General features: G+C 42.2%; 2 protein-coding genes across 4 annotated transcripts in view; one reads left to right on the top strand and one right to left on the bottom strand.

Moving 5' to 3' along the window:
• Window positions 1-6,941, top strand: part of CYP7B1 (cytochrome P450 family 7 subfamily B member 1) — a 175,379-nt gene extending 168,438 nt beyond the window's left edge. For 2 of the 3 annotated variants that reach the window (XM_019421240.2, XM_019421242.2), the window contains exon 6: window positions 1,363-6,941. In XM_019421240.2, the coding sequence (XP_019276785.1) occupies window positions 1,363-1,650 (288 nt within the window). In that variant the 3' untranslated portion in view covers window positions 1,651-6,941. The remainder of the gene's footprint in view (window positions 1-1,362) is intronic. The other variant, XR_002072933.2, reaches the window with a different exon arrangement.
• A 7,297-nt stretch (window positions 6,942-14,238) lies between these two features.
• BHLHE22 (basic helix-loop-helix family member e22) lies at window positions 14,239-17,496 on the bottom strand. The gene has a single exon (XM_019421243.2). It carries the CDS (start codon window positions 17,046-17,048, stop codon window positions 15,921-15,923), a length of 1,128 nt encoding a protein of 375 aa, XP_019276788.2. The 5' UTR covers window positions 17,049-17,496; the 3' UTR covers window positions 14,239-15,920.
• Window positions 17,497-24,890: the final 7,394 nt, after the last annotated feature.

Below are 24,890 nucleotides of genomic sequence, written 5' to 3'. Positions count from 1 at the left end.
TGCACGTCAACAAGAGTGTCCTTGGTCATTAATACAAGGATGCACAGATATTTTTAGCTCAGCTCTGGTTAGATCCTATTCAGATACATCCGAGAACTGTCTAGGGGCCAGGAATACTTGTGTTGTAATGCAGATTAATTTTGCCATTGTGATTGCATCAGCTTGCAAGTTGAAATGGAATTGAAACCACCCAAAGTGTGTTTTCTAAGATTGAGTATTTATCACAAAAGGTATCTAGGTGAGTAAGGACAAACCCAGTACTTTTAAAAGAAATTATTTTGATGACATTAATATTGAGTGAGAAAATTAGATGATTTGTGATGGATTCAGAATCCATCCACATATTGTAGGGTTTTCACCGCAATGTGAAATGCTTTCAATCTGACCTGCTGCTTTACCTCTGACTTCATATAGTTCATATCAAAGTTGTGTGCTGAGCAGGTCTAATGCTAATGAACACCAAGTATAGGAAATACTTGGTCGTTTTCATGCATGCCACGTGCTGTAATTTAATCAATGGCTTAATTTGCCATGGGCTGAAATAAGGTCACTCAGTTTCCTCTCAGAAACTCAAGCGAGAGTAAATTAATGCCAGGCTAACCACCATAGATAAACCAGGCCTACAATTTTCTGTGACAAGTAATGTAACTTCTGTATGAAAACATATCAGAAATACCTACAACCCTAGAGTTAACCCAGAGAGAGTCCATTGTAATAGAAGTGTGATAAGAGAAATTCAGTACAACGTCCAAAAGCAAGCAAGACCAATTTTGTGGCTTAGTTCCTCTCTAGTGCCTTATATAGATTTCACATTTCATTTTATGTCCATTTAATCCAGACATAAGCACTGGATCCTAAGCTCACAGCCCTCGTCCGTCAGTAGCAAACTGGGAAGGAGCAGAGAAAGCATATTAGGCAGCTCCTGTGGCCAATAAGAGCCATTATTCCAGAGTAACAATGGTGGCCAGTGCAGGAGCCCTTACCTTGTACCGAACATCAGTCCACCAAGGGCCCATCAGTCAGAACCCATCTTAGAGAACAAAAACTAAGAGATGACCTCTACACTGAGTTTCCTAAGTGTATCTATTTCCTAAGAGAGAAATACGAATTAGGAAGAAAAGTCCTATCAGTGTGTGCATGTCACTATGATAGAGGAGAAGTAATTCCCTAGCAGCATTTGAGATTTTTGAAAGTTCATACATGATTTGCACTTGGTCACGCTTTGCTTTCTGGCATTTGCTGGATGCAGAGAGGCCTTGTAAGAAGGGCAACTTGTAAGAAGAGCTGGAAACTTTGTGGAACGGAGGTCAAACTATTTCATGTAAATGTTTAATTTTCATACTCCTTATTTCTTCTTTACAGGAGTTCAGATTTAATCGTTTTGTAGAAGATGGTAAGAAGAAAACCACCTTTTTCAAAAAAGGAAAAAAACTGAAGTGTTACCTAATGCCATTTGGAACTGGAGCCAGCAAATGTCCGGGCCGATTTTTGGCAATTATTGAAATAAAGCAATTGTTGGTTGTACTTTTAACTTATTTTGATTTAGAAATAATTGATGATAAACCTATAGAAGCAAACTGCAGCCGTTTTCTGTTTGGTATTCGGCATCCAGCCTCTGATGTTTTATTTAGGTACAAGGTAAAATCTTAAAGAAGCTGAAAAGAAAGAAAAGAACTATCAAAACTAACCTAAATGTCCTTGGCTTATCAATTTGTTTTGAATTTCTGCAAATGTAATTGCTTTGTTTGTTTGTTTGTTTAAGAAGTGTCAATTTATATTTGATCTGTGATCAGTCCAGTCTGCACAAAACCTATCATAAAATAAAATAGAATGTCGACATGAAAATGGACATCAAAATAAGCATAATGATAAACTCAAAATAGCTTTTTTATGTTTTTCTACATACTGTGATTTTCACCTGTCATAGTAAATGTACCGCAATAAATTTGGCACTGTGGGATTTTGTAAGTCATTCATGTTCTTTTCTAATATGTAAAACCACACTTTATGTACAACTGGAAATTTGTGCTAGAAATGGACACTGTCTAACAAATGCAAAATTCTCAGAGAAGAAGGAAATTAAATTTTCATGAGATAAACCGGATGAAAATGTTCCCTTCAAGTGTAATATCAATAATATCTATAGCGCCTGAGTACGTTTGCATTAAATGAGTTTTGCAGTAGATTAAATGCTTCAACTTCACTTCAATATTTAATCATCCATAAATGTTCTTTATTACTTTGTATACTATGGCTCAATGCAACAAAATTTTTTGTTAGGTAAGACCACTCATGTTAAGTTAGATACTGATAAGATGTATAAGAACACACAAAACCTATTCATATTCAGCAGTTGCCCGAGACATTAGTATTAGGTCTGTTGTTAGGAGCAAATGTTGAAATCATTACATGGTAGTGTTTGGTTTCAGTGTAAACTGGAAGGGTTATATCAGCATTGCAATGAACTCTTTCCTAGACGCTTCCATTTATGTAAACTGAGAAACTAGATAGCAGGATTTGTTCTTGACACATCATCTTTTGGACTTGGAGCTTATTTGGATTGATTACATAATGCAATATAATTTTATATGCCATAACGCAGCATTGTGTCCATGATTCAAAGCTTTCTAATTTCAGGGTACCAAGTGATTATTTGCCATCTGACATAAATGATGATACTGTGTATAATCAGGAAAAGCAGGTAATAAAATTCAGTTAATTTGTATGGCATGATTGGAACTTCTACTATTTCAGCATTGTGCTATTGGTTTTAAAAGGCGATTGATTTTTAAAATAACATTATAAAGTACAATACTTAATAGTAAATACATGTTCTAGCATTCGTATCCTCCTTCTTAAAGTACATGCTCTACACATTTCTTAGTGAGGTTCTGCTGGTCTAAACTCTGATTTTTGCTTGATTGGAAATGTCTTTATTTTCGCCCTCATCCTTAAAAGATGACTTTGCTATGCGCACAAGTCTGTTTCCTCACGGCACTCTGAAGATACTGCATAGTCTTCAGGCTTCTGTTGCTGCTGTCAAGAGGTTAGCCTTCCGTCAGTTTAATTATTCAAAGGGTAGTCTGCCTCTTCTCTCTGATGGTGTTAACATGTTCTTTTTGTCTTTGATGTTCTTGGTCTTTCTGTATCATGCTTGCATGTCGCAGTGCCTCTTGAGTCTGAGAATATGTGTCTTTTATCAGGTGGGAAAAATTCTCAGCCATGATGTCAGAATAACACCTCTCCCAGAGTCTGTATTAGAGCATCCCGCTCGATACTCCATGTTGGTTGACCTTTTCTCCCCATGTTTTCTAGCTCTAATTTATATTCTAGGTAATTGGTATAGATCTCACTCTCACAGTGTACCTAATCTGCTCTTTAACTCATCCATGGAGTTTGTTTCTTGCTTCTTATTTCACCTCAGAGGATTGAGTAATCCTACTCCTTACCCTTCTTATTCATGGTACACGCTTACGATTTGTCCAAGCAACACCTCTCTGGCTTTATCTACTTACTCTATCTTATTATCCCTAATCTTCACCATTATACGCCTCCCCATCATAAACGTTCTGATGTGTTTGATGCTTATCTTTTTATTAGTATGTATTTTTATAAAACATATTACCTATGTGCAGGTTAATTTACACAAGTGCTTTTTCTATACATGAGATCCGTCTTTTTGTATTAAGCCCTATGTTTTTAAAGATCTATCCATATTACTATACACACACACACATACATGCACACACACAGATATATACGTATATTTAATATGTTTCTTCTAACTGCTGTTTAGTATTCCATAACATGCACCCACAGTGTTTTAATGACCTCTTCACCCCACGATGGAAATTGTATCCATGGGAAACTTAATTTGGGGGAGAGGCCAAAGCAGGAACTCTACCCCCACCTGTCTTCCCACTGCTGTGTGCAGCCATCCTTCACCCTGGGCTGCCACAGACTCTGTCCCCAACGATGGTACCACACCACACCACACACACACACACACACACACACACACACACACACACACACACAGTTTGTGACTGCCTTCATTCTCCCCAAGATGTTCTAGAGTTGTTATGTTCCATCCTTAGATCCTTATGATCCTCTCCTTTCTGTGGGTTGATTTTGAGTCAGGTGCCAGCTGCCAACTTAGCTTTCAGTTTTTCTTCTGATCCCACTGAGTTTGCTAAGTTCAAGGATTAATTTTGTTCTTCCTATCTGCCTGGTCCTTTTCTATGTCTTTTTCCTTTGTCATACAGTCAATATCCTCTTTCATTTCTTTAAGTATATGAAGAAACCTATTTTATGTTATGTATCTGAAATTTCTAAATCATTAGTATTTTGTGGGTCTGATTCTGTGTCTGTTAGTTTAACTCTTACTCAGTATGGCTTGTTTATTGAGCCCGTATTCCTTGGAATTTTATCTCTGGAAAATTTTTAAGACCTGAGTTTTAAGGTTCATTCCTTTGGGGAGAAGTTGAGTTTCTTTTGTGTGAGTACTGATGTTATTATCAAACTCAGATCACTTTAAGTTTTCAGCTTGAGTACTTTGAGAGGAGATGAGGGATGGGAAATATATGGGTAATGTGGGTTATAACCCTAAATCAGCTACAAAGCAGTTCTGTGATAAGGAATAGACAGGATAGACTTTCTGCTTTGGGGATTTTTTTTCTTTTCCCAGAGCCACCACCGAGAGAGGCAAATCTAGTCAGTCTTGCCTAGTCAGGCAAATCTAGAGCAAGGTTTCTTTCTAGTTCACCAACCAAGGATGTTCCCTTTGCAAGTTTTTGGCTTGGTGCAGCAGTCTTGGATTTCACACACACTCCCAACTGAGGCCCTAGGTTTTATCTTCTGCCTGCCACAAAGCGTAGCCCATTCTTTTTGTACTACGAGGACAACTAGTCCACCATATTCCCTGAAGGAGAAGCTACCATATTCTTCCATTTGTCTCCGCAGTATACTCTGTCTTACAGCAGAGAGAGCATGGGAAATTATTCACTTCTAATTTCTGCTTAACTTCAAAGTGTGTCCAGGAATTTAGAATAGAAAGTAAGAATAAACAAAAGGGTTGAGAAAATATTATATAAAAGGAATGGGCAGTAGAACCAAACCAGAATCATGTCACAGGCTTACATGTAGGAATTAAAGAGTGTTTATGAATCGGAAAAAAAAAATGTCATGTAGAAATAAGCTAAAAGACATGGATTCTAGCTGTGATATGACTAGTTTGTTATCATCGACCAGTCATTTTGCTTCTCATTGCTTCGGTTCCTTAATTGCAAAATAAAAAAATAATAAGGCCTTTTTGAAATGAGGGTTCATGATGAGGATTAAACATAATGAGACGTGTGAATTTATTTTGAAAAGTGTAATGCAATATGCGAACATAAAGTTGTAAAGGAGGTACTTTAACAAGGTTGCACCTTTTAAAAACTGTTCTTATGTATTTGTTAAAGGGAATATTTTTTTAGTCATCATATAGTTCATTATTCAGTCAAACATTTATTGAGCATTGCCTCTATTCTAGACATGAGGCTGTGCACTGGATTACCCTTCTTCAAGAACACACAATTTATTAGGGAAAACCACACACACAACCAATTTATTATAAGTGTCGTTGGAAGTAATAAATTCATCTCTTTAAAAAGGTTCTAAAATTCTGATTTACCACTAGTTCTAACTAACCTTCCATCAGTCATTCCAGAGTCGTGTTCTGTAATGAGAAATTACCATGTGCATAATTATGCACAATAAAACATATACATCAGGTATTGTGATTATATGATAAAAATAGCAAACCAAACACAGTCATTGAGGCTCCAGAATCTTTTTACAAACTATATTTTATATATCATAAGAACTCTTTTTTTTTTTCATTTTTACAGCCCCTCCCTTAGTTTCAAATTAAAGGAAATGAATAATAATATTGTTTTATATATCATTGGCTAACAGTAACGAAGCATTCAGTTGGCAAAAACTTAATGCTCTGAAGATATTAAGAAAAAAAGCTATTTACTACTAAAATAAGGCACACTGCTAAGCAACCCATGTGGGGACATCTGTCTGCCTTGTTCTGGCTTTCCTGGAACACTTAATTATATTTTCTCCATTTTATCATTAAGTTTGGGGTCACAAGTCTAAGGTAAAAGAGTTTCTATACTCAAAATCTGCATGATTACTTCTGTTTATTTTCTCACAAAAAAAATAATTTGGGTAACACTTCCTGTAAATGACTTCTAATTTAACAGTGGAAACTTAAAACCAATTTCAAAGATCAAAGCACAAAAATTATTTAAGTTTTGATCTTAGTATAAAATAATGTCAATAATGATAAAATAAGAACTCTATGCCTTTAGAATATGCACTGTTCTTAACCTATTAAATTCACCCATATTGCAAACTATTATTTACTTGAACTGCATTATTAGGTATTCATATTCACATACTCAATTAAGAAAAAGTTAGCAAGCCAAGATTACATTCCCTGTAGCATTATTTTAAATTATAATGAGTAATCACATAAAACTCTCTACTATTTCTCTAACGCAATTATTACTTACTTTGCTTCATAGTGTTAATCTAAATCAGTGATCATTGATGTTTGGACTTTTTAGCTGAAGCCTTTATTTTGTTTATAATACTTTCTTGAGTAAGATGAATTTAATTTGTGAAAAAAACTACTGCACAATTTTAAAAAGGAGATAATTTGGCAATGCTTATGTTTAACAATATTTTTTAGTCAAAGGGAAGTGCTGTATGTTATAAAAAAACTGTTGTTCTGAATTGTTCGTTTAATATCTTTTGATTTTAAAATGGTATATATGTGGATTTATGAGGAAGTAAATCTTAAAAAGGCATTAGATTAGAAATGCAAATGCTTTGTAATTCTACTTTTATTTACAACAATAATTCAATAAATTAACTTTTAAAACACAGATGAATTACTGTGTCTCCTTATTTCCCTACTAGGAGCATGTTGGGTGACAGAAGATTTGGTTGCAAATAGCGAGTTATTTGGAAAATACTTTTGCTGTCTGAATATCCTCACATTCTTGTCTTCCCCCACCCCAAACACACACACACACACATACACACACACACACACACACACACACACACACATTGTTATTTTCTGATACTCTTCCTAAAAGTGCATTCATTGTTATATTCAGAGTATTTTTCAAATATTTTAACTTAGCTGTTTATGTGGGAAATAATAAAAACAGACCCAAGAAATATCAGGGACTAATACGTTTTTTAATAAGTTTATTTTAACCAGGCTGACCTTGCTAGTCTCTAGCTCTGAATAATTGTAGTCATTCTGTGGAGAGATGTAAAAGAACAACAAAAAATAGAAAAGAGATCCCATTAGACAAGGTCTTTGTCTTCTGAAGGTCGCTTAACACAGATCATGAATGAAGATGAATAATACTTGGCCAGTGTTCTATTTATTCATAAAGCTGAAATCCAAATTGTAGATAAAGCAAGTAATATGGGATGGTGTTGAAGATGAAATGTGGCTCCTTCAGTAACTATACATACAGCTTTTTCCTGGACACTTGACTTCTCTAAGAAACACTCCTGTGAGTCATTAACGTTTTTACAGGAACTTGCCTTAGCTCTAAAGGTGTTCCTGTGTATTTGAACTAGTCAGTTCAGTATTGTTTAAAAATTAAGATAAATTATGTCATTAAATGGGCAGTCTATGAAATAATTATCTATGATTTCAATTTTACTATAAAAACCATTTATCAAGTAAATAAAAATTTTATTTTTTTAACTGTCTGGAAGCAGCCATGACCATGTGAATAATAATATACATTTTCTATTCAGGATATAGCTGGATAGAAAAAATAGTCAGTGGTTATGCTGGATAATTTTAACTGGGTTTGATATAGTTTGTTGTCAATTATTTGAGGAAAAGTAGGATATATTGCTAAATATACAGGAAGTAAGTGTTTAGTGATACACTCATGAAGCATTTTATTTCCCTTATAACATTTGGTGCTTATAGAAGAAACTAGAGGTAAAGAGAACTATAATCTAATAATAAATAATAGGTAAAGGTACTAATATCTAATGATTCATCCATGAGTCACTCCTCAATATAAAGCATGTGTTAATTTAAGATTTTCATTTGTTTACAAGAGAACATTTACTCCATATAACATTTATTTCTAAGAACTTATGTCATTATTACGTGATAAATACCCCATATTTTTAGTAAATTCTTTCATCTTTTATGTTTAGTGTTTAAATGAAATATACTTTTATTTCACAACTTCTAAGAACTGTCCAGTATATTAAAGTTTTACAAATGTCTTTGTTTTGTTAAATGGAATTTTTTTAAGTATTTTAAATCAGTTTTGAATTTTTTTAATGAGTCTCGAAGTCTACAGAAAGTACTGTCTCTGTGTTTTCAAGTTAGGTATCCATTTTTTAAGTTTTTATTTTGAATTAATTTTAGATTTACACGAAATCTGTAAAATAGTATTCATTTCTACAGAAGAAAGTCCTCAGACTAAACAATGTTTACAAAATGTTAAACTAAAGAGTGGTCCCAACACTTAGCCAGTTGGAGACCTTAGTTAATCCTTGAACTTTGGAGATGTTTATCCATAATAACTACCCTCTAGGACAACCTGCTATAAATAACAGAGTGGCAGAGAGAATTTGAGTATGTATTGTGAACAGATCCTCTATTGTCCAATTAAGTATGGTTTTCATAAACACCATTTTTTCTAAATTTTAAAAAGATCTTACTTCAATAATTCTAGATTTTACTTAATTTCGCTTTCTTAAAAAATGTACACTTCAAAGATCTATACGCCTGATGCTTCTCCAAAAGAAAATTAAAGTAAGTTACTCCCTGACCCTGCTTCCTGATATGTGGAGCATTCAATAGATAGATTTCCTTTCTCCCTCCAGGCGCTGTATGTTTCTGTGGAGGCCTGGTTTGGAAAATCATTTCCTTTCGTGGATGTCTCATGGCTCAGCCTGACACCAGGATTGTGACCATAGCTCTGCAGAGAAACTGTACATGGCAAAGGTAGCTGTACTTACTTGAACAGACAGTGCATGATTTAATGTTTTAACCGTTAGGTATATAATCCAGGTGTCTCCCATTATAATAAGGTATTATTTGTCTTCTCTTCTCAAAGAGTAGGTGAGGATATTTAACAAAGAAATCCTTATACCAAGTTCTTCAGTAATTGCCAGAGCAGAATAAATGCATAAAATGAGCTTAGGCCATGAAGCATTTTTATGTTTAAATCTAAATTCTCATCTCTAAACATCTCTATTAACACAGCAGATTTGAGTTGCAACCATCCTCCTAATAAAATGTGAAATCTTTAAGATTGTGAAGCATTTGTAAATAATGGATCCTTTAAATATCCCTGAACTTTATTCTAAAACTTATAAGGAGAAATAATAATTGCTTTATATAACCACTGATACCATTTTAGCATTTGATGAAGATGTTAATTTATGGTTGGTTAGCAGTTTATGGCTGTCATTAGTTTTTCAGTTTGGTCCACATTAGAAATCTATTTTTCTTTTTTATTTTAATCTGAGACAATTATATAAAGATATGGTTATGTTTTATCTAAAATGTATCATTCTACTATAGCATTTCAAATTATTCACAGATCATAGTTCTTATATGTGCATATATGAATTTAAAAATACAGCAATAAAATGCTTGAAACAGATCATAAATTTGCTTCATATTTTATTGCATCTCTGAATCAGGTTGAGAAGACAAGGGCAACTATGGTCTTTGGGAAAGAATTAACTCTTTCTCAAGCCGGAAAGGAGAATGATATCACAGGGTGCATAATTAAAGGTAACTCCCTATCGAAGCATCCTGGTGACTTACTTGTAAGATAGGCTTGTCTATTTTATTATATATGGTTGGGGCGGGGGTTGGAAACTGCAAAATCCTCTTTCCCCTTCGCAATGTAACCTTCCCAGCCCAGTCATTTCTCTTAAAGTTTCTAATCTGTATTTCTATATTGCTCGAATTAGAGAACATAGGGGAAGGAAAAGAAAGAAAAGTCACACACATACACATCCACACGCATTCAGGGGTACTTGATAATTTTGCAATTATCCAGAAATCTCCTGGATCCTGTTCAGACGAGTAAAAAGTGGTAGAATTTAACCCAAATTAAACCTCAGAAACAGCGAGCAAAGAGTTTCCCCTGCCTTGCTAGGGAGCAAAGAGCTCTTTGAGGTTTAAAACTGGGGCGCTTCCACAGAATTCCTGGGGTTAGCAAGGCTGTGGGGTGTTCCTGAGAAGTCTGGGATCTGCCCGTGAACCCACCTGCCGGGGGACACAGGGGACAACTGGATCCAAGTGCCAACTCTGAAAAAAGAGTTTGAGGCAGAACCCTGAACTTCGCTTTTTGTGCCAAGAAACTTGGAGGCTGGTTGGTTGTTTTTGAGGGATCGGGAGGGGCTGGGGACCCAGTCCATGGGGAACACTGGGAGAAGGGGTGCCCTGCGGCTGCGGACATAGAGTCCCTCCCAGGGCGCAGCGCGAGCAGAGCGGCGCGGTGGGCACGTGTATTGTGGACTTTCGGTCTACAACCTTGGGCTGCCTGGAAAACTGACTCTCCCCCCTCCCCCCCTTCTTCTGCCCTCCAGGGTCCCCAGTACAAACATTTGCCCTGGCTTGGGGTGAAACAGACACCTGGTTATGCAGCACAAACTACAGTATCCTGGTTCTAGTAACCACACATCAGAAGAGCCAGAGATCCAGCAGGAAGAAAAGGGCTCTTACCCTGAGAGTTGTTTTTGCTCTTAAACTTAAGTTATTGTCTCCTGTTTTCCCCCCCGCTCCCCTCCTTCCATCTACCGTGCCCAATGTCTGATTTAAAAGGCCAAATTGAAATCAACCTGCACCACATTGGCAAAGCCGGGAGCATCCGAGTTGTGAGTGCCAACGCGGAGCGCGCAGGAGCGGGGCTCATTTATTTTGCCCACACAACAAAAAACTGTTAATTGATGTAAAGTTGCTTGGCACGAGGATAATTTAATCGGACCTGCATTTTAATTAAAAGAAAACTTATTTATGTTTCCGATGTTTACGTTGAGCAATTTAATTTTGTTTGGAGGCACTGTTGTGCACTTGGTAACCTCCCCCTACCACCACTTGCCCAACTGAATCACAGTTTCATTAAAGGTTTTGCTAAGGAGCCTCGCCTGACCAGGATTCATTACCTCCTGCCTTCTATGAGCACACTTTCGGGTCTCCTCTCGCTCTGTCGCTCCACGCGGCAGAGCCGCCACAGTGTGCTGCGAGCCGGGAAGTGAACTCTCATCATTATTTTTCAAAGTCTGGGAAGTGTATTATCCTTTTTCCTAGTGGTAATTAGTTACCATAGCATCTAATACGTAAATGTGCCCAGAGCACACCATTAACAGTTAAACGGAGGATTCAATTTAACACATGATTATATCTTTCATAAGTCATTATATTGGAAAGTCAATGCCACTCATGCTGGGGCAATCTCAGGGTCTAGGGCGCGTGGAAAGGTTCGGTTCCAGCGTCCGGGTCCCAGAGTTCGTGGAGAAGGGAAACCTGTGAGCCTGGGCTCTCCTGGGTGAGCTGTAGACAGTAAGGATGGGTGGTGGGTGGGATAGGAGGGAGTAGAATTTAAGCTCAACACAGGATCTTGGGGGGATGCCCAGCTGCGGAGAGTGGAGAAGGCAGCACAGAATGCGCGCGCGCGCACACGCACACACACTCACACACACACACACAAGACGGGGAGGGGAAGGAGGGGTACTAGCAAGCTCTTCGAAGATGATCATTTGCTGGTCCTGTAGGAGCCCACGAATAACCCCGACGCTTCTGTAGGTGCCTAGTGTCAAGCTGGAGAAGAGATTAAGTAGGAATTAGAATTTAGAGAAGACAATTGAAATTAGAAATTAGAGAAGGAAACCGGTGGAATAGAAAGCCAAGTGGGACCCAGGGTCCTCGCTCAACCTCATTTGCCTACTGTCTGTGCTCTAACAAACAAGTAGCAGGATCCATGCTGCGGGGTTTCTCTGAAGAAGCGCCCTACCTAAGGCGCGGTTCGGGTGGAGGAGGCTCAGAGGCGGGCGAGGTGCTCTGGCCGTCTGGTGAGCCACAGCCTCAGGGGCCAGCCTGTCTGCTCCGGCCAGAGAACACTTCCCCAAGACCACACTGATGCCCCTGGTGCTCAGCCACTCGGTCCCGACGTGGATGGTACATACTGGAAATACATCTGCGGCCCACAAGCGTGTGGGCCAACTTTCCAGACTGGGCCGCGCAGTTCAGGACTCAAACCTCAGAAAGGAAGCAGCCCCCGGGGGCGGGGGTTGGGGGGGGTTGCTGGTTGCCGGGATGGAGAAGAATTGCTCCTCCGGCAATCAGTTTCCTTCTTGGAAAGTTGCTGCTGAAGAAACTGAAAAGTTTCAGGCCATCTGGAGAGCCACCTAAGAAATCACGGGAAACCCCTCTCCTGGTCCTTTCAGGTGTCCTGCCTTTACTCCTAGAACCAAACGCTGGCCAACTCCTGGATTTGGAAAGAGAATTGATTTGTCTGTAATTACCAACATGAAAATAAATATTATTAACCTCGCCATTTTTAATAATTGTACATATTCGCCTGACATTTCAACTTATCCTCAACATCCTCTCCTTTCCCCATCCGTTTCAAGTCTCTTCCAAGAGTAAGACTGGAGATTGAATGAGTGATCAAAGAATAAAAGAAGTATGAGCATTTCTTTTTCTCCTGAAGTTCAAGATTTGTTATTTGTACAATTTCTAATAATAGCTAAACAACACAGAGGTTACAGAGTATTTCAAGGAGGCCTTCTTAATAATGAGAAATATCAAGCAGTAAATCTTGCAGCAAATGTATGTCCTATAATGTTAATATGCAAAAAGAAAAAAAACCTACTGATGGTGGCTGTGGTTAATTCCTAATCAGAATGATGGACAGCAGGGCCAGAACAATACAAACTAATGGCTGTGTTGCTGATCACTTTACCCCTTGATTAAAGACACCCAATTATGGCGCAGAACAGTGTCGTAATTATGTTTCTTAATCACATCCAGGAGGTTTAATTGCCTTAACGATGTGTTTCATTAAATGAATTTAGGTATTATAGTCGACAGTTTTCATACACAGTTGTTTTCAAATTAACATAATATTAGACATCGTCATGGAAATTGTTTTAATAATCATAATTAGACGCACCCAGGCTTTGTCTGGTAAATGCTGAGAGACGGTCTCTTCCTGCCTGGGGGCTGCCCTGGTCTGTTCCCTCCCTCTACCCCCACTCCCTGACTGGGAGGGCTCCAGCTTCAAGGCCTTTTGCTGTTATGTTTTCTGAAAAGTTACAGGTTCTGATTAATCTTTTTTGATGGCAAGTGGAGCAGAAAATATCCTCCCTCACCCCCCACTAAGTTTGATGTCATTTAGGGATATCATTATGAGCAGAGGCTATGCAGACAAAAATGCATGTAGCCTACTGCCTACAGAGGAAACACTCTAACAACCCATCACCACCACCACCATCTCCATAACCTCCACCACAGCAAAAATCAAGCCTTCTACACTTGAGGACATTATTAAGATCCAAATACAAGCCTACACAGACATTCTTTAAAAGAATCAATTCTCAACCCGATCCCAATATAGTCCCTAAAAATCTCATTAACAAGCAACACTAGTAAGTTTTGAAAATCTCTATGGGCATTGTTTACACTTATAATTAAGCCTGGTTGATTTTCCTGTTACAAAAGAAAAACAAGTGGAAAGCCACAACAAAATCCATTCTCAGAGAATCCAAATCCATCTCTTTTCCTGGGCTTTCAGGCAGTTGGAGATAGAAATTTTGATTAAATTCTTTAAGAAACTTTACCCTCTTTGATGGGCCTTGGCATGGTTAACAGTGCCATACAAGTGGGAAGAGCTCCAGAGGCAGCATGGCCTTCAAAGTTCATGCCAGCAGATAGGAGCTCTGGATCTCCTCTGGGTCTCACCAGTGACCCCACTGCTCTCTCCTCCCATGACCAGGCCCAGCCATCATCCTACAGACAAGTAAACAAGTGAAGTGGGGCTACTCCTAAGTGGGTATCCCTGCCCAAACCCTAGTTCCACCTTCTCTGAAACTCCTTTCTTTTTTGTTACCTTTCAAGCAAAGTAACACAGAAGAGAGGTGACTGCTCCTTCCACAAAGCACAGCATAATAAAATGTTTGATCAAAATATTTTAATAAAGATTCTTTCTGACATAGATACACATACAAATGGTCGTACATAGCTGTCATAGTCTGATTGACCTATTTGATATATATATCATTCTTTACACATCCAAAACCCGCCAGTAAATCCATCATAGCTCCCAACTCGCCGTCCAACCTGACAAGCTGAATTTGTATTATCTGCAAGGAGTGGAAAATAGCAGGACTCCATTTTTAAAAAAGGTTTTCTTGATTTTCATAGGATAGAAAGGCAGGCAAACAGCCATGCAAACTAAAACTGAAAGCTCACTTTGGGTAAATAGCTTCTTGCTCTTCCTTAGTTTTATTTTATTTCTTTTTAAATTTTATTTTTTTTTTTAGAAAAATAACAAAGGATTTCACACCATAGGCAAATCAAACCAGTCTTTTAACTTAAATAATTCTCCACAGTTAAAATAACTTATATATGTACATATATATTAAAAGCAATTAAATTAGACCTTTTAAAAATGCACAGCACAGCCTGGAAAAATATTTGCTTAGCATGTTCTTACTTATAGGATCTATTGCTGTGATGTCCTTCCCTTTTAGAATGCAAAGGAGTCCCCTTTCAAAAAAAGAGATCAATTCATTCATCAATTAAGAATACACCTTCCTGTAATTTTTGGACTGAAGCAATTTATTAAAGCTCAATTTAAATACAGGGATGATGCAACTGAAAATATCCAGGTGACCTTTGATAAACCTAAGCAGCTCAGATACATCAATATGTCTCTTCATACTTGTTGGCAAATAAACCTTTTAAACACTTGGCACACAGTATAAGTTAATCTATAAAACAGAATTTTAGAGGCATTAAAAAAAATCTGCACAAAAGACCCATGACCTTAACACATGATAAATATTGTTGATGTGGAAGGGTCATTGAAGAATAACAAATAAATACCATGAATTGTTAATACATCATTGCAGAGTGAAAAGTAACAAGGTGCACATAAATATTTTTAAATGCAATTCTTTCAGCCACAGTCAGTTTTTTTTTTTTTTTTTTATATCACTCTTGCCAAAACTTTTGAGCATTTTCACAGGATTAAAGTTCAGAGACAATAAAAAATACAAGTCTTTCATAGCAATGTGTCTCTTTCTGGTTTTCTTCCCCCACTTAAATAAGTCTACATTTCAAGTTTTTCTCCTGGCTCAGAATCAAAATTTATTTTCAAGTGCCCTTTCTGATTTGTCTGAATGAATATTCATCCCACAAGCCACCCAACCCCGGACTCCTCCTCTGCCCCTCAGCACTAGCCAAATTCACAATTATTAGTAGGATTAGTATTTTGCCATTTAATAAATACTCTCCACGCTTAATAACCAAGCGACTACTTCCCAACTTATATTTTAAGCTTCCTTGCGGTCTAGGCTGCCACCAAAGTTGCCACTTTTCTGAGAAAAAAAAAACATCCATACTTCATCCCAACTCCACCTCCCTCCTCCCTCCCTCCCCACCCCAAAGACCGAGATTCTGGGGATGTCGAGGCTAAAAGTCCCGTTTGTCTCTGATACTTCTCAGTTTTCGCCTCTGTTTTGTTTGCAAGTGTTTCACAACTACGAGAGGACCAAAGTAAAAGGGGTGGGGGGCAGCTTTTCACTTTCCTCTAGCTTTGGGGTCGGTCTAGTGTTTTCCGGGGGTGTGTTTAAGGCTTCTCCGTGCACTGTTTGCAGAGGCTGGAGGAGACGCTGTTAAACAGGGCGCACTTCTCCGGACAGGAGGCGGCCGGGGGCAGCCCGGCGCTGAACGGGTAGCCGGCAGCCTGCTCGTAGGCGCCGAGCGCCGGGTGCAGGGCAGCGGCGGCCGCCGCCGCCGCCGCGGAGCTGGGCAGCGAGGCGGCCGAGATGGCCTGGCCCTGGTTGAGGTAGGCGACGAGGCGCCGCATCTCCTCCAGGGCCTGCGCCTGCATGAGGATGTAGTTCTTGGCGAGCAGCAGCGTGGCGATCTTGGAGAGCTTCCGCACCGAGGGGCTGTGCGCGTAGGGGATGACCGCGCGCAGCTCGTCCAGCGCGTCGTTCAGGTCGTGCATCCGCCGGCGCTCCCGGGCGTTGATGTTGAGCCGCAGCGCCTTTTGCTCTTTGGATTTCTTGCTGCTGCTGCTGCTGCCGCCGCTGCCGCCGCTGCCGCCGCCACTGCCGCTGCTACCCCCGCCGCTGCCGCCGCCGCCGGGGCCCCCCGAGGGGGCGCTGGCGCCGCCGTGGAGGTGGGCGTTGGAGCAGCCCTCGGCCGCCTTGGCGCCGCCGCCTCCCGCGCCCGGGGAGGCCCGCGGGTCGGCGCCTCCGGCCCGCAGCACCAGCTCGCAGCGGCCGTCGCTGTCGTCGTCGGGGCTCTGCTCGCCGCCGCTGCTCTCGGCCACCGAGCCGCGGCTCGCACTCTCGCCGTATTTGAGGCACAGGGCGGCCCCAGCCGGCAGACTGCTCAGGCTAGGGTCGCCCCCAACGCCGGCAGAGCCCACGAGCAGCCCGGGGACGCCCACCCCGCCGCCGCCGCCGCCGCCGCCGCCGCCACCTCCCGCGCCGCCGCCGCCTCCCCCAGGCGGTGGCAGCAGCAGCCCTGCCCCCTCGGGGTCAGCCGGCTCGAAGCAGCCCAGGGGCGAGGAGGAGGACGACGCCGGGCGCTCCCGGGGCGGCGGCGCCAGGGACAGGTCCATGCCCGGGGGCGTGGAGCGGAAAGCCGCCTCCAAGCGCTTTGCGGTGGAGGCGCTCAGGCTCTTGTGCAGAAAGAGGTCGTCTTCGCCCGAGGCGGCTGCGCCGAGGTGCAGCCCGCGCTCCATGGTCCGGCGCCGGCGCACAGCCCCGGCCCGCCGCGCCGGCCGCCGCCGCCTCGGCAGGGGAGTCAGGCGGCGCCGCAGACGCGCCCGAGCCGGGCTCCTGGGCTGGTGCGCGCGTCGGTCCCGGTGCTGCTGGCAGCCCTCTCCCCTTCTTTTTCTTTTTCGCCTTCCCCCGCGCTCTCCGCCTCCTCTTCTTCTTCTTCTTCGTCTCCAGCCGATGGTGCTGGCTGCTGGGGCTCACCATGGGCCGCGGCCCCGCATGGTGGGAGGGTGGGCGCGGAGGGAGTGGAGCCGCCGCCGCTGCCGCCGCCGCTCTGAGCCCAGCCCCGCGCCGCCTCTCCGCACCGTTTATCTTGCTTGGATTCACCTTCAAGAGATTTCCGGACCCATCAACCAGCCGCCGCCACAGACGGGGGAGTCTTTTACATCATTATCTCTGAGTAGGTTATTATGAAGAAGACTCGCCTGTTGGGACAGCGCTTTCTACCCAATCAGGTTAACGTTTTAATTAATAGGATTAAAACGGTAACAAACAATCGCAGGCGCTATCTGGCCGCGAGTCTGAATAGTTTCATTTCCCAGGTCTGAAGACAGGCAGCAGCTAGAGCTTTATAAAAGGCGCCTGCTCCATTATTCTGCGTGCCATCTGTATACACAGCTTAGCGCATATGTTTGCAAGGCGCTGGGTCCTGTTAGTAACCCAACAACTGCCTTTAGCTTGACATGTGTGGCGACTTTCACTCATCAATGAGCACACTAAAAGCCCTACTTAGAGCCGAGGATGTTCTTTGCTCCTTCAGCAAATTGTGGCTCGGCGGCAAAGCCTGGGAGTCCCGGGGAGAGCAAACGCCCCCATCCGCCGCACCCCACCCCCACTGCCCTTCCCTCGCCACTGCTGTCTCATCTTGTGCTAAATTACCCTTCCGGGAGAGAATTATACTCCACCCCTGTTCGTGGAATGATCTGGATTTGGTGACGGGACTTTCCGGGGGGAGGGGGCGAAGTAGTGTCCCGCTGGCTTGCCGAAAATTCACCCAAGATTCTCAGCTAGTAAGGGAGCAAAGCAGTCGTACCCCTGGAACACACTGCCTTATTTCCACCCCGCACGCCCATTGCCCATTTCCTATCTGGATGACCAAAAAAAAAAAAAAAAAAAAAAAAAAGAAAGAAAAAAAAGAAAAGAGAAAAGAAAAAAAAAGAAAATGGAGAACAACTTGATTATGCAGCCCATTAGATTAAAAAATAAAAAAGGAAGAAAAGAAAGAAGGAAGGGGTGCTTTTTCAGCGGTCTCCAAATGACTGTGACAGTGATGGTGATCACGAAGCATATGATTTCCTACGCGGGAGAAAACTGGTTTCTCAAACTTTCCTCAAGATTAAAATCCAGTTGTTTCAGAATAGTCAACTCCACCAGGAGTCAAATCCTCTCACACACCAAGTGGGGCACTTGAGCGTATTTATTTACCCGGAGACATAACCGACAGCCAGGAAGCCATTCAGGGACATCTGGATGTGCCTCGGTTGTTCTTGGAGGGCTGGGAAGGGAGAGCTGTGAAAACGAGTGCTCCTTTCCGGATGGGAAATGGTACACGCGGTCCTCTAGCTCCTGAGTTCGATCTGGGAGCACATGGTATTTAGCGGCTGGTTTTCATCCTTATGACATAAGTAAAAACAATATTTCCCAACGCCTCCAATAAATCTTTCTTATGTGGCAGAATTACTGAAGCCTATGAAATTTTTGGTTTCTCTGGTTTCATTAAAAACCTTTTAATTGTGGCTTTCAGAGTTGGCCCCAGGTGTTGGACTCTTTTCATTACATTTTGCTCTAATGTGATGAAATTCTAATTCTCTCCTTACCATATGGTTAAATTTCCCCACTGAGAATTAGTTGAAAAAGGAGAAATAATCTATTAATCTCTGTAATAGATTCACAAATGAGGTTCGCCACAGAACCTGTTTTTGAATGGTAATATCAGAACAGTTGGGCGCCTTATTTCATAAAGGAGGGGTGAGGACGACACCGAGGCGTCTGCATTTTCACCTGGAAAGAATGAAAAGGGGCTCTGCGGCATCTTTCCAAAATAATTGCCTGAGAGTCAGTCTCAAGGGGACAGAACTACTACGCTGTCGTCGGTTACTTTCGCGCCTTCGGATTTACTGGAATCCGAAGACTGAGAAAATGCTATCGGGCTGTGGGAAGCTATCCAGCCGAGGACCCAGGCCGGGGGTTCTGGAAGGCTTGAGCCGGCCCACGTGTCTCGCTGGGGGCTTAAGAGCACGTTTACGTGCAGGGCGGCCTCTCGCTCCCCGCTTCCCTCCCACTTTCCCTCCCCCGGCGCTTGCAGCTGTTAACCTCTCCCTTTAGGAAGCTGAAGACACGCTCCTGGTGCTGCTTCTCAATTAGCAGCTTTGTTTTCACTGGGATCATAAACAAAGGTTCTCTGTAAACATAGGTGAGCCTGGTGTGTGCGTGACAGCAACTCCCCAAAGTCCTCTGGCCACTTACCGAAGGACTGAGACTGGCACCGTCGCGTCTCTGGCCGGAGTGGCGACACGTCCCCGGATGTCTGACGTGGTTCTCCATCCAGCCTGCCCATCTTGTGGGCCCGCACTGTCCGCGCTACGCCTGCGTTCCTGATGGCCCCTCTGTGGGCACTAGACGGGCGAAGGATCGACCATGCCCCAGTCCGGTAGAGTTCGTGTTTGGCTGCTGGCCGCCACACAGGGCCATGCCCCGCAGGGCCGAAATGGCCGAGGTGGAGCACCACGCAAGGTGGCAAAGGCACCGCCCGTCCTGGCTAGACCTGGGGCCCTCGCCGGACCCCGGTCCATGGGCGCTATTGTATAACTCAGCACCGAGGAGAGCACCTCGTGGCCCTTCCCAGACCTCACCTCCATTCCTTCCCCTCTTCCACCTCCCTACTCTTCCCTGGCCACCCAAACTTCTGGAACAAACTTTTGCGCAACTTTATTTCACTTAGTAGGAGCCAAAAACCTCTCTCTTAGACGGTTCAAGAAAATCCCCCCGGTCTCCCCGGAGGAGGTGGTTGCTTAATAGTTACTGGAAACTTAGCTTTGGGAAACTGCCGGAGAATTTATAGAAGCTCTGAATGTGGGCCTTATAACAACCGTTGGGGAATGCTCTTTGAGGTTTATGCACTCGTAAACTTTTGCTGATTGCTTCTGGGAAGTTGTCAGGCACTTAACACTGCATTTATCTTACAAGGCAATGAAAACACATCTGCCTGGTGTCTCGTTACCTGGTTTAATCGTCACCACCCTCAGTCATGGCCTAGACTCCCTCTCCTCACTTGAGTGGGATCCCGCCCCTGGTTTCTACCAGTGGAGGACTGGCGTCAGCTGCTCTGGCCGCAGGAACTCTGGATAACTGTGCTTGAACTTTATTCTGCCAAGAAGCTGAGAAAGGACCCGGGCTCCCGATGCAACTAGAAAATTAGGAAGGTAGCAGTGAACAAACCAAAATAAACCCCTCCAGTGGCTGCCCGGGAAGAAAGGGTAGGAAATGAGACCGCGGCGAAAACTCCTGACCCACAGATGACCCCTTGAGAATGATGCATAGGAAGTTAAATACTCGGACTCAGCAGTTTCAGAGAAGGTCACTGTGAGTTACCTAAGCAATTGGGGGACAAGAAACACGGGGGACGTCTCCTCCGTCCCCAGCAGGGTGGAGGCGTATCAAGCCCCTCCGAGGGCCGCAAGGGCGGGTGGACATCAGGCACCAACGTCCAGCAGGGTGCCCTTGGTGCTACCCGGGTTGATGCCGCCAGGCTCATAGCCTGACACACATCCGGCCAGGGAGCTTTCTCTGCTGCGTGTTGAACACCAAATGTACAGACGCCGGAGCATGTTGTGCAAAGATGGATACAGTTTTGTTACAGCAGGAGGGAACATACCTAAGGCTCTGAAAGGATTCTAAAATATTCAGCAACCAGCACCCCAGTGAAATTACAGCACTGAACTTCAAACTAATTTTTTAGGTCATAATTAAATTTCTTAGTGGTCTTCTTTATGAATATTTGCTTGAAATTTTAAATAGGAACCTAAATAAAGTAAGAACAGAACACAATCCAACGTACTTTGAAAGAGCAAACCCAGGAGCTGTTCTTTGTTGTTTCTATAGCTCTACTGAACAGTTTACTTATCTAGATTAAAAAAGTTAGGAGAACCCCCAACACTGGGATTTGGGTGTCAGTCTGTGTTTTCTGAAAGGGAAAATTGTCTTGTGTGTGTGAGAGAGAGAACATTCTAAAAAGGAAAAGCAAACTTTGCCAAAAATGACATGAACTTTCGCTTGGGAGCTGTTCTGAAAGAGCAAATTTCCTGAGAGTGATGGGAACCCTCTCCGGGTTGCCCCTTCCTGGAGGAGCCCAGCCTGGAGGGTCGCAGGTGGCCAGAACCGCGGAGAACCCAGCGCGGCTCCATCCGGGGAAACCGCCCCCGGAGTGCGGTCTCCGAGCCCTCCCGGGCCGTGTCCGAAGCGCGCAAGCAGGGCGTGCCCCCAGCGCCAATCAGAGGCGCGCTGACCTTGAAGTTTCATTTGCCCCTCGCCAGCCCAGTGCTGTCTGGTGGCACTTGAGTCAGCTTGAAGCCTGTACCGCTGGGGTTCATCGTCCCGAACCTCGCTGCGTTTGGGAAAGCACGATCCATTCGGTGGCGGAAAGACTCAAGCCTATCAAGCGCCTGAAGTCAAGCCTTCCTGTGTCATTCTGTCATCAGTATTTTCTCACCCTCTTCGCCAGGTGCTTCCTACACAGCTCACTTGCAGAGACGTACCGTGGTTCCACGTGTGTCCTGGGATTGGCGGGGCTAATGAAGAGGGCAGCGAGAGTGCTGGGGCTACCGGAGCTGCAACATTCCTGGCAGCGCGCCAAGGCCCCCAGCACTGCAATTGCTCAGAAGCGCTTGGCAATTCCAAGGACTTCGCCCAGGAAAAAGTTGAAACCTGTTGATCTAAAAATAAAGTTCTTTCAGGAAGATCTTCCTTTATTTTAAAGAAAAGAGGGTCATCCTCAAGACTGAACAGACATAGAAGGGAAACCCTCGGCCCCGGAGAAACAGCTTTTTCAGCACGACTGTGCGACCCACAGGGGCGCGCTGGTGGGTTTCCTAGCTCGCCACCAAGGGCCACTTGGCTTCCGCGAGGGCTTTCCGATTGTGGGGACTCTTAAGGGGAGGGGCGCAGGAAGGCAAGCAGAAAAACTTCACGCTTGCCTGTCACTTCAGAGACCCCAGAGAACGAGATGGAGATAGAGGAAGACTAGTGAAGTTTCTGGAAGAGTTCATTCCCTCCTTGGTTAGCTGCATTCCTGCATTCGGTTGCACTCCCTTAGGGCTGATACACTTATTTGTTTCCTCCCTGGAACCTTATCTTCACCGAATGTTGGGAAGCATTTTTAAAAGACAAATTGTTCGCACGAAAAAAGGTGAACAATTTTAAGGCTTGCCTTGTGTCCATCAATTAAGAAACACTGCCGAGAGTTCAGTTTGGCTGTGGGATTTTAGCGCCGCGATTTAAAACCCACAGCGCCATCTCCTGGCAATGAGGAGAATAAAGAGGTGGATGACAATAATATTTAAACGCTGAATATGAAATATTCAAATATGAGTCACTTGATTTTACGCCTCCAAAATTATTTCTGTGATAAATTGATTACGATTGCAAGGCGTGAGCTGGAAATTTGTGATCATTTAAACAATCCTGGAAGCTAATTATTTGTAAATAGAAGTTTGCATGTTATATTTACATATACGTAGTTTTTATAGGTGCAGATATAGTTCTTATTCTGAGGATTGGTAATAAAGTATGATTCCTTATCATATATACATAATTTGAAGGAAGAAAATATCCACAGATTAATTTCTAAATCAGGATTTTAATTAGTCATTTTATGCAAAAGATACTGTAACTTTATAAATACCTCAGTGCTCTCAGGAATTAATTAACTAGTGAAAACCAAGTGCTGAGTACTATTTAGATACTTTAATCACCAAAAGATTTCTTTTTGAAGTGTAGGTATTTTCAGTATAAATAGTTCCCTTCCTTTGCTTTCCATATATGGTAGAAATACTTAGCATTTATGGTAGAAAGGAGACTAATGTGAGATGGTGGTGTGTTGAAATATTAATTCTCCTAATTATTCATCAATTTTTACCAATCAACATTAGTAAATAATCTTCCCCATTCTCCTCGGTAGCCCTTTGCTTTCTTTATTTAATAAATCTTCTCACCACAGAATCTTTCAGAATGTCTTATTTAGGCTTTCTGAGCTTGCAATATTGTCTGTAGCCAAATCATTTCCCTAAATTTAATGCATATAATAGAATTATGGATACCTAACACTTTTATGAATTAAAATGTTTCTGAAGTATATTTTCACAAGCTTTGATCCTTTTTATAAATGCAGTTAAAATCCAGTAAAACTTTGAGATGATATCCTAATTAAAAACATTTCTCATCTTTGATTATATACACAGGCCAGCTGCTTGTAATACAAATAAAAGTAGATATGCTTTCGATAGTGTACAAAATATTATGAATATCCTTCAAAAATATTGTAGATCAAACAGACAAATGTAAACTTTACTTCAGTTGAAAGATTAATTTTATTTGATTCATTAAAGTGAAAATCTATTAAGCCAAATATTTGGACTCATTTACTCTGTCAATGTAAGAGTTCCTGTTAGAAAGAAATTTGATTATATATAGGAGGAACTAGATAAACAGATGGTTAGCTAGAGAGCTTTTCACAGTTAAGTTTTGAAATTTAAATGGAGAAGTTTGACACCTTCTCCAACATCTTTGATGAGGTCATTTGATCTACTCTAGCAATGCAGTATTGTTGTACATAATCATTTTAACTTATGTTTAAGAGACATTAACTGGGCTTTTCTATTAATGTGTTTGGCTGAAAACTATACTGATTGAGTTGTCCACTTGGAAAAATACGCTCACACGCACACACATACGCACATGCACATTTGTGCTATATTTACACCTTGGTAAGCAAGTATTATAAAAAGGAAGCCAACAGCTGCAAGGCATCATGACAAAAGTGCCTTAACATAAAAATAACATTCTTCTGATGGAATGTTTCATTCAGACTACCTGAAAGGGGCCATCATTTGCAAACAATCGTGTTGGCAGACTAACCAGGCTGTATGTCTGTGTATGGTAGAGCAATGCCCCAGTGGAGAATGGATGTTACTATGTGGGTGGCATGGAGACATTAAAGTTAACGCCAAAAGTGATTTGAGGGCGCATCTGGGTGGCTCAGTCAGTTGAGCGACCCACTCTTGATTTCATCTCAGGTTACGATTCTGGGGTCGTGGGATCCAGCCCTGCATAGGGCTCTGCGCTAACAGTTAGGAGCCTGCTTGGGAATCTCTCTCTCTGCCCCTCCCCTGCTCTCTCTCTCTTTCTCTCTCAAAAAAAAAAAATAAATAAATAAAATAAATAGGTGATTTAAGAGCCTCCTGGCCTTAGAGACTTCTGAAATTTTTTTTTAAAAAGCTTCCATTGCTTTTATGGATGAGAACTTGAGATTTCCCCAGAAAGATTGTTTTGTAATCCGTGTACCTAAACATTTTTACTCCCTTGAGTTGCTTCCCATATTCCCGTTGTTTTTGAGAACAAGTATTAAAAAAAAAAAAAAAGGAAGAAAAAGGCAAGGAAAAAAGGTATGCAGATTTGGGGCCAAAGAATACATTTAGTATATTCGGTGTTTGTGGAAAGTCCTTGTCTTATGAAGATACAGTCTGCTTTTCTTTTAAAAAGAAGTTTTTGAGTTATGATTTTTATCTGTGTCCAAACCTGGTTGCACTTCT

The sequence above is a fragment of the Panthera pardus genome, unplaced genomic scaffold (assembly GCF_024362965.1).
Source record: "Panthera pardus isolate Hobbes unplaced genomic scaffold, ASM2436296v1 HiC_scaffold_7, whole genome shotgun sequence".
Classification (NCBI taxonomy): domain Eukaryota; kingdom Metazoa; phylum Chordata; class Mammalia; order Carnivora; family Felidae; genus Panthera; species Panthera pardus.
The sequence above is the reverse complement of the archived record's forward strand: the minus strand, read 5'-3'. Positions and strand labels throughout refer to the sequence as shown.

Coding starts and splice junctions, on each gene's coding strand:
- BHLHE22 (XM_019421243.2), bottom strand. CDS start 17,048: ATGGAGCGCGGGCTGCACCTCGGCGCAGCCGCCTCGGGCGAAGACGAC.